Consider the following 14,552-nt stretch of genomic DNA (forward strand, 5'->3'; position numbering starts at 1 on the left):
AAACATTTGACAGATTTGCCATAGGCAAGTGACTTTCCAGGATCCCTCTCAGTGTCACAGATATAACTGCCACTCTCTGGGATGGCTGCATCCAAAGATACAGGTTAGCGATGAATTTCCCACTCGCCAGATGGGATTTACATTCCTCTGAGTGCTAATGACTTTTCAGGCATCCTCACACCTAGAAGAATACAGTGAAATGCTGGAGTCCATTACGAAGTGGATCGAGAAAGCTAAAGTCTTGGCGCATGGAAACATTGCATGGAATTCTGCGAGCCAGCTCCGAGAACAGTACATCTTGCACCAGGTAACTTCAGGGGGAAAAAAAAGAAAAGAAAAGTTAACAAAGAATGAAAAGAAACAGTTCATTTGACCTGGTCAGACTGACCCAAAATTTAACTGACCACAGTGTGAAATTATTGTGAGTGTCAGCTAAAAGGAATGTTTGGGAGTCAGCGAGATGACTCAGTGGGTAAAGGTGGCAGCCACAAAGTCCAATGCTTGAGTTTGATCCCTGTGTCCTACATGGCGGAAGGAGAGAAGTGAGTCCTGCCCTTGTCCTCTGACCCCTCCATGTGCCCTGTGGCATGCATGTGCTCCCCCCTCATGAATGAATGTCATTTTAAAACAGTATTTAAAGGCAAACAAGCAACAACAACAAGACTTGCTATTCTGGTTTGACCAAAAGTAGTTAAAGGTGAGAGTTCACAAGACTGCCCATAAACACATATTTTCTATTTTTTTATACCACCCTTTCCCTGAGCCTGAAAACAGTTAGTCCCATGCTATGGGACGTGTGTTTTTGTGTTGTTGCTGCTGCTCTAGAACTTCCGCTGGGACAGTTACATGCAGGAAATTCTTTCACATGAAGAGACACAGGGGCATGAGGAGAGATGACAGGCGTCCCACCTGGAAGGAGAGAAAACCCAAACTCGATCAGCTGGCACTGTGTGGCTGGGAACAAAATCCTCTCTCTCGGGTCTGCCTTCTCATCTGTAATACAGGAATGCCCACAATATCCCTGTAAGTCGTGAGCAGACAGCCAGCGTGTACCTGGCAGAGGCTGGGGTTCCAGGCAGGTCCTTTCACCTGCTACCTTTCAGCCACAGCCAGAGCTGAGTCATGTGTCTGACTCAGGAGGTCAGAGCAGCTGAGAACGGACCTCTATCTACACCCTGGAGGATACATGACTTCATTTCCTCTGAACTCTGGAGACAAAAACGTTCCTTTCCTTTTGGTCATATTCTCTGGAAATTATTTCATCCTTTTAGTAAGTGTCGATTGGATTAAATGCATATTTCTAACAGATCTTGCCAAAAAACACAGTGGCTGGCTTTCATTTAGGTTACATGGTTGACTTTTTCCTATGTGCAAAGGAAAAGTAAATTTCCTTATTTTCTACTTGATATGGTTCTGGGCTCTGGATGTTTTTTCCTCCTGGGATGTTTCCGTGGCTCAAATTCCAACCCCTACCTATCATCTCTCTTCTCTACTCAGGAAATTTCTCCCGGATACGGACAACTGTAGCTCTCAGTTCTAGTCATTCCCTGTGTGATAGGTGTATCGGTTGACAGGCTAAACATGTTACAAATTAGCTGGTAAGCAAAGGAAATGCAGCCAACTTCTAGAAATCTAAAGATGCAGATTGAAGAACAGAAAAGATAAAGGGAATTTTAACTTTTTACTGTGGAGATAAACTGCTTTTTTCTGTTTGTTTGTTTTGTTTTGTTCCCCCTTTCCCCCCAGGCAGGGTTTCTATGTGTACCCTTGGAGTCTGTCCTAGAACTCACTCCATAGACCAGGCTGGCCTCAAACTCAGAAATCTGCCTGCCACTGACTAAAGATACCCGCCACCACTACCAGGCTGCTATATTTTTTAACAATGCTGGTAATTCAGTAAAAAATGATCTGAAAAGGGATTACCTTTATATGTGGTAATGATCAAGAATGGCACAGATCAGACCTATTGATTTCATCTCCTGGATTCCTTAAGAGAGGCTTTAATCCAAAATTTTGAAAATATTTAATGTGATACTAATGACTATAGTGGGATTTTATTGTGTGTGTGTGTGGAGAGAGAGAAACAGAGAGAGAGAGAGAGAGAGAGAGAGAGAGAGAGAGAGAGAGAGAGAGAGAGAAACAGAGAGAGAGAGAAACAGAGAGAGAGAGAGAATTCAGGCACACATGCCTGTAATGATCAGGATACAATATTTGGGAGTCACTTGTCTTCCTACTGTGGAATCCACTCAACTCAGACCCTCAGGCTTGCCCCACAAGTTTGTTGACCTGCTGAGCCATCCTGATGGCAGTATAGTGGAATCTTAAAGGAAATGGAAATGCCACACAGTGCTTTTGTAAGATGTTTCCATGTAGTGAAACCTAATGCATGAAGATTTTCATTGTAGTTTTTGGCTTTTGAGATGCAGTCTTGCTATACAGCCCTGGCATACCTGGAGTTTATAATGTGGTCCAGCCTGGCTTTGAACTCACTGCAATCCTGAGTGTTAGGACCATAGGCATAATCCACCATGTTTATCTGATGAGATTTAAAAATTATTTTATTGTTAATATCATTATACAGGGTTAAACAAGTCTACTTTATTCATATATGTGTATAGAGAGAGAAAGAGAGAGTATATTTTGAGAATATTTCCCCATATCCTCTTTCTTTCTTTCTTTCTTTCTTTCTTTCTTTCTTTCTTTCTTTCTTTCTTTCTTTCTTTCTTTCTTTCTTTCTGACAAGGTTTCTCTGTAGCTTTGAATCCTATCCTGGAACTAGCTCTGTAGACTAGACTGGCCTCAAACTCACAGAAATCCGCCTGCCTCTGCCTCCCACGTGCTGAGATTAAAGGTGTGAGCCACCACCACCACCAGGCTCGCCCTCATCATTCTTTAAGGTTTATTTTCAGTGTGTGTGTGTGTGTGTGTGTGTGTGTGTGTGTGTGTGTGTGTGAAGAAGGCAGTGAATCTCCTGGAAATGCAGTTATACACAGCTTTGAGTCAGCATTTGGGGGCTGGGAACAAAACCTGGGTCCTCTGCAAGAGCAGCAAGTGACACTGAGCCATCTCTGCACCCCTCTCCCCCGCCCTTGCTAGTTTTAGCTCTCCCATCTTCTTTGTTGTTGGAAGAGAGCATTGACTTTCCCTTCGTGGCATCTGTACATGCTTGAACTTCTGTAGCTGTGAAGTTCAAGACCCACAACTGAGAGAAAATGTGTGGTATTTGTCTTTCTGACTTAATTGACTTGATAAGATTTATCTCCAGTGACATCCATTTTCCTACAAACTATATAGCTTCATCCTTCTTTACAGTTAAAAAAAATTGAAGTAGTTTTTTATAGTTCCAGACTAATTTATTTTTTTTGTTCGCCTGACAAATAGTTATACAATATTTTCCCTATCTAGAAATTTTGACAAGCATTTGGAATGGGAGGGATACTTGCCTGTCCCTTGTCCCTACAGAAGTGACCAGTGGAAAGAGGGACAGAGATGGAGACAGTTGCAGTGTGTAAGGCAGAAATGGAGGGTTCTAGGTACCCCGGAGCCTAGTGAATCACAACTGCTTGCCTGAAGAGGAAGGCATCTTAGCAGAAGGTTACACTGGGCAAGTCCTAAGCCCTGCTGCCTACCCCTGCCCCACTCTTCCTGTGAAGCCCACTGTCTTGTGGAAATACTAACAGCTAGAGAGAAGGCTGCCTTTGGTGGCCTGGAAAACTTGAAAGAACAAGAAGTTAGAAGAACCAGCTGTAAGAAGGGTGGATGAAAGCCTTCTGGAACCTGGGCTCTGTGTCAAAAGCACCCTGAAGTCACTGACAGATAATCTCTCCCTGCAGATGTCTAGTTCAGGGTTTGCTCTCAGAAAGCCAGCACAGCAGTGGAAAGCAGACAGCTGGTGTCAGGGCGCAGAGGCGGCAGCATCGCCACTGCAGCATACAAGCACAGGCCTCTCTTAGAAGATGGGGAGGCAAGAAGATACCAGAGAAGCGAAGCCTGAATTAGACATCCTAGACATCCCAGGTGTGGCTGACATTAGTGTCCATGACATGGGCGACTGGGGGGATTGACTGCATCCCCGATCAAAGACAGCAACCTCAGGCCACCAGAATTATCCACTCAGAGGACAAGAAGGGAACTCATCTCAGAGACTTCTCATGTGTTTCCATCAGGAAGCAAAGCTGCATGGGTTCTCCTGTCCCCAGCAGATGCAGTGCAAGAAAATCCACATGCTCTAATGTCAGGTGGAAAAGTAGATAACACTGTGCTTTTACCTGCCTAAAATTATGCCCAGATTCACTAGCAATTCCTTCTTACAGGTCTCCTTTCAGGCACAGATGGCCTACAGCATACATGTGTGGGTGCATCCCAGGACAACCATGAATGTTCCTCCACATATTTGTCAGAGATGGCATTGTGTCCCAGGGTCCAAAGCTTGACATCCCTGCCAAGGACACGATATAATGGGATGCTTAATTTTTTTTTTACATTTATAAATATCCACTGTAAAAAGAAAAATGTCCCACAACAGGAAGGGCAAGTGTGGATCACAGCTTAGTTCTCCTTGACCCCTTCCTCATCTTTAAACGGCCCTGTACCTATCTGCAGTCACATTCATCCGCTTCACAAATGTCAACACTTCGCCCTAGACGCTGCTAGCCGAGTCTGAAGAAATCGACAGTGACCTGGAAGCGATGGCTGAGAAAGTGCAGCACCTGGCCCACGTGTACTGCACAGAGAAAATGTCCCAGCAAGTGGCACAGTTAGGACGGGAGACTGAGGAGTTGCGGCAGGTGATGCGGGTCCGTTTGCAGAGTCTCCAAGATGCAGCCAAGGTGAACAAACCAACAAAACAACAATCCTGGCATGCTATCGGGGAGAGAACGTGCTCACCCAGGATGAGATAGTCTCCTGAGTGTGGTGCTGCTCTTTAGCTACGACTTTGAACTTCAAGTCAATATATTGATGTTCAAGTGGGGTTTTGTTCTCCAGGATATGAAAAAGTTTGAAGGAGAGCTGAGAAATTTACAGGCCGCTTTGGAACAAGCCCAAGCCATCCTGACTTCCCCAGAAGTGGGGCGCCTTAGTCTCAAGGAGCAACTATCCCACCGACAGGTAACCAAAAAGAATTTAGAATGGACAGGGGTGGGGGTAGGCGTGTTCAGTCATGGAAGTTCTTGCCTTGCAATCAGAGGATCGGATTCTCAGAACTCAAAAAGCTGGGTGTGGCCAGGTGTTGTAGAGCACACCTTATCCCAGCCCTTAGGAGAAGGAGAGGCAGGCAGATAAAGCCTGCCTGGTCTACCTGAGTTCCAGGCCAGCAAGAGCTACAGAATGAGATCTTGTATCAGAAAAACATTAAAACAAGTCAGGGTGCCCTGTGCTTAAAACCACAGTGCAGGGGAGAAAGAAACTGGTGGGTTCCTGGGGCTTCTTGGCCACCCAGCCTACCCTACTTGGGAAGCTCTCAGTGAGAGATCATGTCTTAACATTTAAAAATGCAACCAGCTATTGAATGATGGTATCCGAGTTTATGGTCTCTGAGCTCTTTACACATGCACACACATAAGTACAATGCCTACTTTATACCTGCAAATAGGAACTCAAATGCACGTATGTATTTTCCCATACACACATGAATACATACATACATACACATGCAATAATCTAAGATGTATGGGGGGTCTGTATTTTAAAAATAAGACAAGAAAACTGTTTTCTAAGCCCAAGGATAGTCTTAAAGCAGATGTGTTGTTAAGAGCATATGTTCCTTGCAAACTGTGGACCCCGTAGTTCCCATTCAGGAAATGTCTGTGTTTATGCCATACACGATGAAATTACTAAGAGTGTAAACCCTGATCCTGCCCCTTGCAGCATCTGCTGTCTGAGATGGAGTCACTGAAGCCAAAGGTGCAGGCCGTGCAGCTCTGCCAGAGTGCTCTCCGGATCCCCGAGGATGTGGTCGCCAGCTTGCCCCTGTGCCATGCTGCCCTGCGGCTCCAGGAGGAAGCCAGTCAGCTGCAGCACACGGCCATCCAGCAGTACAACATCATGCAGGCAGGTGCAGCAGGGCAGCAGGTTCAGCAGGCCGAGCCCATGCCGGTGGAGCAAGTGCACCACCATGAGTCATGGGCTGCTTTTCTTAGCATTGTGTGGGCTCAGTCATCAAAACACCCAGAGTGCTAAATTTGACAGTCTGTTGTAGTTATATAAAACCAGGAGATTAAAGCTATCACGTGGATCATCCACAAAAGCCAGGGGAAAGCTCTCTAAAAATTATCTTTTAGTGAAAATTATCTTCTGATGATTTTTTTTTTTAGTAAAGAATGACTCATAGACATTAATTTTGTATGTGATCGTCGATGCACCTGGGAAGGATCTAGATATGATGATACGGGCTTGCTGTTCTATATTACACAATTACTTGCATGTTTCAGCTAATTTGTGCATTTTCTGGCCTGAGAAGGACATCCAAGCACAGCTTTTAATCTCTTGTGATAAAAAGAGAAAAAGCATTTCCATGAAGAAAGCATGCTACTTACAACAATCTCTCTTTTTAAGTAGTGCTCACCTGCTTTATGAATAATTATGTCTCTCTAAAACCACTAATGCTCATTTCATCAGCCATTCTCGATCATTCACTACCTTGTAATTTGTTAGACTTCAGAGCCCGGAGGCTACAGGTCAAGCTTAATTAGTATCTGCTACTGGAGCTCTTGGCTGGTATCTTGTTATTCAACATTGTTTTAGATTTTGCTTTGTACTTTTGTGTGTGGTATATACATGGCAATGAGGGTATGTATGTGTAGGGGTGGGGATGTGTGTGTGTGTGTGTGTGTGTGTGTGTGTGTGTGTGCAAGAGTATGTGTAGGTTTATGGCCTCATACATGTAGATGAAGGCTAGAGGTGAACACTGTCTTCCTTGATTGCCTCCTGTTTTTTGAGAGAGTCTGTGGTTGAACCTGGACCTAGTGGGTTTGCTGAAACTGACTCACTAATGAGCTCCAGGGAGCCTCCTGCCCCTAACCCCTCACCTCTTAGTGCTGGGGTTGCAGATGTGGCATTTTGTTTTATTTTTTTTATTTTGGTATTTAAATTTATTTAAAATTAAATATTTAAAGAACATTTTGTGCCTTTAATCGATAAACCAATACAAGATATTGATGGTAGATGTGAAGGAATATATTAACTATATTGTCCACTAAATATGAAAGAATTGGTAGTACAGGAGCCAAACATTGTCCCCAAGAGACTACTGTGCACTTACCAGTCATTCCTTGAATGCCTTATCCAGTTAAGTTTGTGGCATTTTGTTTTAATACTGGGGATTTGAACTCAGATCCTTACGCTTGCATGGCAGTCACTTTACCAACTGAGCTATTTCCCTAACCCATTACATCAGTCAGTATCTCTTGTACAGAGAGACAAGGAAGCCTGTTGTTCTGCCAACTCCACCCACTGACTACTGCCTTTCACCTTCTGGACAGTCTAAGTAGGCAGAGCAGAGAGACTCCTAACTTCTCATCTGTTTTGATTTTATTAATAATTCCATTATAGTATTTAAAAAAAGATAAAGTTGATGTATCTAAGTGAAAGTTAGTAATTTGCAGCATCTAAAGGACTTTACCCATCTCGTTTTGATTTCCTGGACACCGGGAAACACAAGGCAAGATTAGTGGCAAAGCCACCCAGTAACTTTATAGAAATATATATTCTCATTTGTTCTCTCTAAGGAGGCGGTGGTGCAGTATGAACAGTACGAACAGGAAATGAAGCATCTCCAGCAGCTGATAGAAGCGGCTCACAGAGAGATTGAAGACAAGCCCGTGGCCACGAGTAACATCCAGGAGCTACAGGCTCAGATTTCTCGGCACGAGGTGAGACAGAAGGGCTAGGGCAGGCAGGGTAAGAGTACTGACCCCTGGAAGCTAACTTCATTTAGTGGCTGGCAGGGAGGTACTCCCTGCGCTGTGGGGGATCTGTTTGGTTCCAGTGCAGGACTTTGGCTGGCTTTGCATTTTAAAAGTTATTCAACAACACAGGAATTCCCCTGCATTCTGCAGTCTCTACAAGCTGTTCATGACGTGTCTCACCAAGTACCCCAGGCATGGGAAGAGATCATTGCACGAAGCAGTTAATTCATGAAAATAGCCTAGTTCTTGATTTCGAAGCCTAATAAGAAAGAGCCATGCTCACCACTTTGCTGTGTCTGCCTTCTTACCAAGAGTGGCTTCATAGAACGGAGAAAATCATCTTCACTTGTCCACTGCTAGGCTCCTCACTAAAATCAGGAGTCCTCAGTGACTTCGCACTCAAGGGTGCCTCCTCCTAGCCTCTTAGTCACCACTGTGACCTTAATCCCAGACACATTCCTTCCACATTCCTGGTCTCCGGCCTCACAGCTCCAGAGTGACAAAGCCCGGTGACATTTCCGCTGCTGCCTGTCATTTTTGACTAGGTCAATTGACTTGGGACTGTCTCTAAACTCCATACATTTTGGTGGTTGACTCAGAGAGGGGCATCTTAGTCCTTTATGCCAAGGACAGACATTTAGTTTGTCCTTCTATCTGCTGTTTCTTCTTTATCACAAGAGCAATCTTTCTGGCCCCAGTATGGAAATAATATAAGAGATTAAATAGTCCCTTTAAACAGGGAAAACCTCATGCCTGCTTTCGACATCCAAGTACAAGATTTCTTGACACGCTTCACCAGAACAGTACATTTTGCCGGGCAGTGGTGGTACACAACATTAATCCCAACATTTGGGAGGCAAAGGCAGGCTGATCTCTGTGAGTTCGAGGCCAGCCTGCTCTACAAGAGCTAGTTTCAGGACAGGCACCAAAAACTATGGAGAAACCCTGTCTCCAAAATCCAAAAAAAGGTACATTTCTATGGTTTGCAAAATCAATATTCTGCTTATATTCATTTTTATAGCTATGGCCATCATCTGCTAGCTGTTTTGTTTACTTCCTGGTAATGATTAGTGACAATTTTTGAAATCACTGTCTCCATGGTATATTATGTGTTTGCTATGTATTATTTTATTCCTGTTTCATAAGATCCAAAATGCTGTTTCCACTTCTCTTTTATTATGACCCAAATATTTATATAACTTGTCTGGAGTGACATTAACTATTACTAAAGCTTATGTTTTAAAAATAATTTAAGAAATTAACATCTTTCTTGTTCAACCCTATGAAAATTGAGTTTTTATTTTTTTAAGACTTTTGGGGGAGTGTGTGCGGTAGGGTGGGGAGAGGGGGCAAGGTCTCCCTATGTAGCTCAGGCTAGCCTCAAACTCCAGATTCTTCTGCCTTAGACTTCCAAGGGCTGGGGTTACAAAAAGAAGAAGGAAATAAAAGGGGAAGGGAAGGGGGGGAGAGGAGGAGAGGGGAAAAGAGGGGAAAAGGAGGGGGGAGGGGAGGGGAGGGAGGAAAAAAGGAAGGTAGGAAGGAAGGAAGGAAGGAAGGAAAAGTAATAAGACATCTACTTTTTAAAAAATGATCTCTTGAGCTCGGAAATCTAGTGCTGGTCAAATTCAGTATTTGCAGTTCAAATTTTAATGATTTTTTTTTTTTTGCACTGTAACAGACTGTGTATGACATCATCACAAAAAGAGGAAGGTGGTTTAAGACAAGAAATGACTGTCTAAGGTCACAGAGCCACCCCTTTGCAGAATTCCTAGTAGACTCAGAAAGTGACCTGCCTCACTCTGTCACAGGCTCACCTGATAGTACTGTCTCCGTGTTGGCATTTGCTAGCTTCCTCCCGTGCCTCAGAAGATGTTTCATATAAATAGCTGTGTAGACACACACGGAGGTCATTGTGCAGAAAAGACAAAGGCAGGAAGGGAAGTGTCTACTAGAGAGAGCGCTGTGATAATGACATAAAAGTCGGGGTGTGGGTTGCTCCCTGTATTTTCTGAATACTTCTCATCGAATTTCAGTTTTAAAGAGTCTGATACAGCGACAACAGCTCTCTTAAGTTGTGCTTATTTTACTCTTTGAAAAATTTCAAAGGGCACGTGATCTACATAGCAAGACTCTATCTTTCAGCCAGGTGGTGGTGGCGCACACCTTTAATCCCAGCACTCAGGGAGGTGGAGGCAGATCTCTGTGAGTTCAAGGCCAGCCTGGTCTACAAGAACTAGTTCCGGGACGGGCACCAAAGCTACAGAGAAATCTTGTCTCAAACAAACAAACAAACAAAGAACTATTAGGGCCTATATTGCAGGAGCAGGGACAAATTATCATAGACTGTTTTCAGTACCCTTAGTACTTGTGTATCCACCTCTTTCTGACCGAACCTCATGGTGACACCATGGTGATTGTAATATTTTTATGCAAGCAAGAATGTATAGCTGTAATATTTAGAAATCCAAACTCCTGGAAGTGATCTGTTCTTAACCCTTTTTAGGAACGGTGCCCGTCTGAGTACGGTCACAAAATGTGTCAGTTAAGTCTCAAATAGTATATTTTTCAAGAGCAAAATAAAATTAGAAGGCATTAATTTGCACAATACTGTAGAGCTTTGCTTTGAAATATGAGAGACCCCTGAGGTGTGTGTGTTTGTTGAAAGAGAGTAGGCTGAATAGACAGATTTGGGAGGTCAGTCAGACTTTCAGTAATTATTCCTATAGTTCATTACAAATTAAGTATCATAGATTTCATACGTAATATTCACATGAGAAACAACGGTCTGCAGGCAGTTTACTCTGTGACCCTGTCTTCCTGACTGCCACCTCTTGGATGTAGTCAGCATAGAGCTGAGCAGTGCAGGGTTTTTTGTTTTTTTTAAGTTTTAGTCATCACATGACCTAATTTCCATGGCATGAACCATCTGGTAAATTTCAGAGGCTTCAGGTATTTTTTAAAAAGTTGCCAGCTCCTCCTCGCGTTGGAAGTTCACGTTGGCGTAAGGGTGACCTGTCAGGGCTCCAATCCCTACTGCACGTCGCCCCATTTTCCCAGCTCAAGCTTGACTGGGACGTACCGTCTGGAGTTGGGCCAGGCTGTGCTGTGGTCTGGCTCGGCAGGGCTAGAGGGTGCAGCAGCCAGCAGCTGCAGACTGCCTCTGCTCAGCGCAAGGCTCGGCTCCGCCTCTCATTGGCTCCGGGCTGCAGGAAGATGAACGCCGCTACTGTTTCCTTTTGATGCTGCGCTGACACAGTGGGGGGAAATGTTTCCTCAGGAGCTGGCGCAGAAAATCAAGGGCTACCAGGAGCAGATCGCCTCTTTGAATTCCAAATGCAAGATGCTGACGATGAAAGCCAAGCACGCCACTATGCTGCTGACTGTGACCGAGGTCGAGGGGCTGGCGGAAGGGACTGAGGACCTGGACCGCGAGCTCCTCCCCACGCCTTCGGCCCACCCCTCGGTGGTCATGGTAAGGATCAAGTCTGCCCCTCCTGCTAGCTTGGCTTTTGACCCGAGCCTGGCTGGTGGTAGCCCTACTGTCATAGCCAGGCTTCTTTAGAGACTAGCTTTAGAGCTTGTCGATTCTAGTTTAGGAGCCGTTTCCTTCATTTGCAGAGACGGTTCAGGGGCCAGAGCTGATCTTTAACCCTGTACACAGTGGCAGTTGGAACTGTGAAGGTTAGATTTGGAGTCCAAGATCCGCCCTTCATTCATGTGCAATTTTGCAATAATACTGACCCACGGCATGCTTTATTTTGAAAACAATTCCTTTACACCGCAGGGAGGTAGGAGGCATGACACATTTATTTCACTGTTTTCCAAGTTGAATATATACATCCATACACATACACACACACACACACACACACACACATACACACACACAGACACACACCTATGCATGTACCATATGATTGGTGAAAAATAGAAAAGCTATTATGAGAGAAAAATAAGGAAATAGAGAATTCAAAGTTTAGTCTTGGGCCAAAAAAAAGCATTATTTAATCTTTTGTGCCATTATTTCCCCATATATTTTGTAACTGAAAATACACCGAGTGTTTTGGTAACTACAGTGTCTTCTGGTAATGTGTATTTTTTTTTTTGACTATGCCATACTCTGGGTAATGTGTAACTCAACCCAAACCCATGTGGTCACATGTGACATTAGATGCATTATCTTCTTAGGGCACTTGGAACTTAAGATGTCACCATAGACCAGGTTTTGTTCCATATACTCTTTTCCTTGTTTGACACATGTTTTTTCTACTTATTTTATAAAGACACAAACACCCTCAGTAAAACTACAGATACTTTCAAACCAAAGCAACTCTCGGTTATGATGCGTAGCCATGGATTCTCTATTTTAGAAATAGCATTAACATCCTATTCACTTGAAGATCATACTTTTCAATACTAACTCAGAATTAATAAGTTAATATGTAAATTAGCCTCATTGATTCCGGCCTTGGGTAGATAATGATGCCCTGAACTGTGTCTGTGGAGGTTTTGCGCTAACATAGCTAACTGATTTTCATGTCCTCCGGGCTACCTTTTGCGTGGCAGATGACTGCGGGTCGCTGTCACACTTTGTTGTCACCCGTCACTGAAGAGTCTGGGGAGGAGGGAACCAACAGTGAGATTTCCTCCCCACCTGCCTGCCGCTCCCCATCACCTGTGGCTAACACAGAGGCGTCTGTTAACCAGGTACCTCCCATCCACCTTGCCTTTGCTCTGAGCTCCTGCCAGATCCAGTGCTCCACTTTCCAACCTTACTAGGCTCCGGGTGTGACTGAATTTGGATCCAGTGACACATCTCTGAGTCCTTTTAGTCACATCAATTATGTGTGATTGTCAAGTGAGACAACAAATTATGACTGTTAACTGGTCCCATATGTGGCCACATCTCCTAAACTACAGTGAGATGAGCAAAAAATCAGTTTATGGGAATTATAGCCCAATATAAATAAAAATTCATTCATGAAAGTTGAAGCCTGAAGAAGGTCCCTTTAAGGCCTCAAGGCTTCCCAAAGCCATCACAGGCGTGGGGCACTGTATCTGAACAGAGAACGCAGTAGTATATATGTTTGATTCTATGGCCCAGTTAACATGTCCTGAGCACACTGCTAACACGATGTCCTATTTTAAATAGAAAATCTTACATCCATATGTGACTTTTATCTTTCAAAAAAATGAAGATGAACCTTGTTCCGGGCTGCATTTTAACATATCTTATACTAAATATAGCATATTCTAAGTTATGTGTCGAAACGTTTAGGGATACATATTTGATATAAGCAAAATACTTTAAAAATAACCAAAACATTTAATACGTGATAAATGATGCTGTATTTTTAGCCAAAACAAATTTTGACAGATTTTAATGGTGTTGCTAGGAAGTTATGCAACTGCTCAAAGCACTGAGATGATATTGTAGACGCGCTAATTAGGGCAAACATACTGTAGGCTGCACCGTTCATCTACCGCATGGCTTTTGCTTTAAAGCCCAAGGTTGGACCATGCACTTCCGTGATAAACGGAACAACTCTTCAAATGAAAAGGAGTAGAGTATCAATGATGCCTTTAGATAATATAGGAATCCATTGGTAGAAAGTGATAGCGTTCTAGGGAGGATTTTTGTTTGTTGTTTGACAGGATTCTTTGTAGCCTTGATTATCCTGGAACTGATCTGTAGCTCGGGCTGGCCTTGAATCAGACCTGTGTGCTGGGATTATAGGCGAAGTGCTTATTCCATCCATTTATCAGACACGGTTTTTTTTTAGCTGGGTGTGGTGGCTCACACCTGTAGTCCTAGCATTGGGAGGCGGAGGTAGGATTGCCATGAGGTCAAAGCCATCCTGAGCTACAGAGTGAGTTTCCCTCCAGCTTAGGTTACAGAGTGAGAAGGTCTCAAAACTACCAAATCCAATCAAAACAAAAACACCTCCAAGCATGCTGAGCCAAAGAACTTCTGCCTTACATTCAGAGCAGAAAGGTCAGCAAGAATTAAGTAATGACGAGAGTAATAAGAGGAAATTAACAAGAACAAGAAGAAAGGAGAAGTTCAGAGCTCCCTGGGAGATTTAGGCAGCTGTTTCCCAAGTTCTGAATTAAAAATATGAATTACTCACGCTTTGATGAAACATTCTTTGCTGTGGTTACAGATGTTACTAGAATCAGAGGAAATGGACAATAGTCAGCGGATTATATATTGAGAGATTATGTAATAGTCTCACAATTTTCAAGTAGAACAATTAGTACAACTCTTGAGACTATGCTGGAAAGTCTTAAGACTTTTGTAAAATGTCTGTCTCTGTGCTATTTCTTGAAACACGCTTTTGATGTACGTGTGAGTTTTGTCCAGAGGGTCATGACAGATCACACACACACATTTTCTTGTTACATGCATTTACTTGCATCAATCATGGTGCATGTGACATCTGAAATTGAGCTATGTGAGACTTCCTGTGGCTTAGTTTTTAACAAGCTCTCTTTGATCACAAGGAAATGTCAATTTAATCACATTGGTGGGCAGACATCCAGATAGGGCAGTAGGTTCTACTGACATTCTTGTTGGTAGCAGTGACCGTCCTAGGGCTAAGGTGGACATCTTGAGTTGGCGGACACTATGGCATTGCCCAATCA

At 43.6% G+C, this 14,552-nt stretch overlaps 1 protein-coding gene across 6 annotated transcripts in view; it reads left to right on the forward strand.

Moving 5' to 3' along the window:
• Positions 1 to 14,552, forward strand: part of Syne1 (spectrin repeat containing nuclear envelope protein 1) — a 467,607-nt gene that overhangs the window by 299,093 nt on the left and 153,962 nt on the right. For 5 of the 6 annotated variants that reach the window (XM_042055521.1, XM_038339737.1, XM_038339735.1 and 2 more), the window contains 7 exons: positions 170 to 307; positions 4,644 to 4,829; positions 4,987 to 5,109; positions 5,869 to 6,051; positions 7,728 to 7,871; positions 11,185 to 11,379; positions 12,474 to 12,614. In XM_042055521.1, coding sequence (XP_041911455.1) covers positions 170 to 307; positions 4,644 to 4,829; positions 4,987 to 5,109; positions 5,869 to 6,051; positions 7,728 to 7,871; positions 11,185 to 11,379; positions 12,474 to 12,614 — 1,110 coding nt within the window. The remainder of the gene's footprint in view (positions 1 to 169; positions 308 to 4,643; positions 4,830 to 4,986; positions 5,110 to 5,868; positions 6,052 to 7,727; positions 7,872 to 11,184; positions 11,380 to 12,473; positions 12,615 to 14,552) is intronic. The other variant, XM_038339739.1, reaches the window with a different exon arrangement.

This window comes from Arvicola amphibius, chromosome 8, assembly GCF_903992535.2.
Source record: "Arvicola amphibius chromosome 8, mArvAmp1.2, whole genome shotgun sequence".
Classification (NCBI taxonomy): Eukaryota; Metazoa; Chordata; class Mammalia; order Rodentia; family Cricetidae; genus Arvicola; species Arvicola amphibius.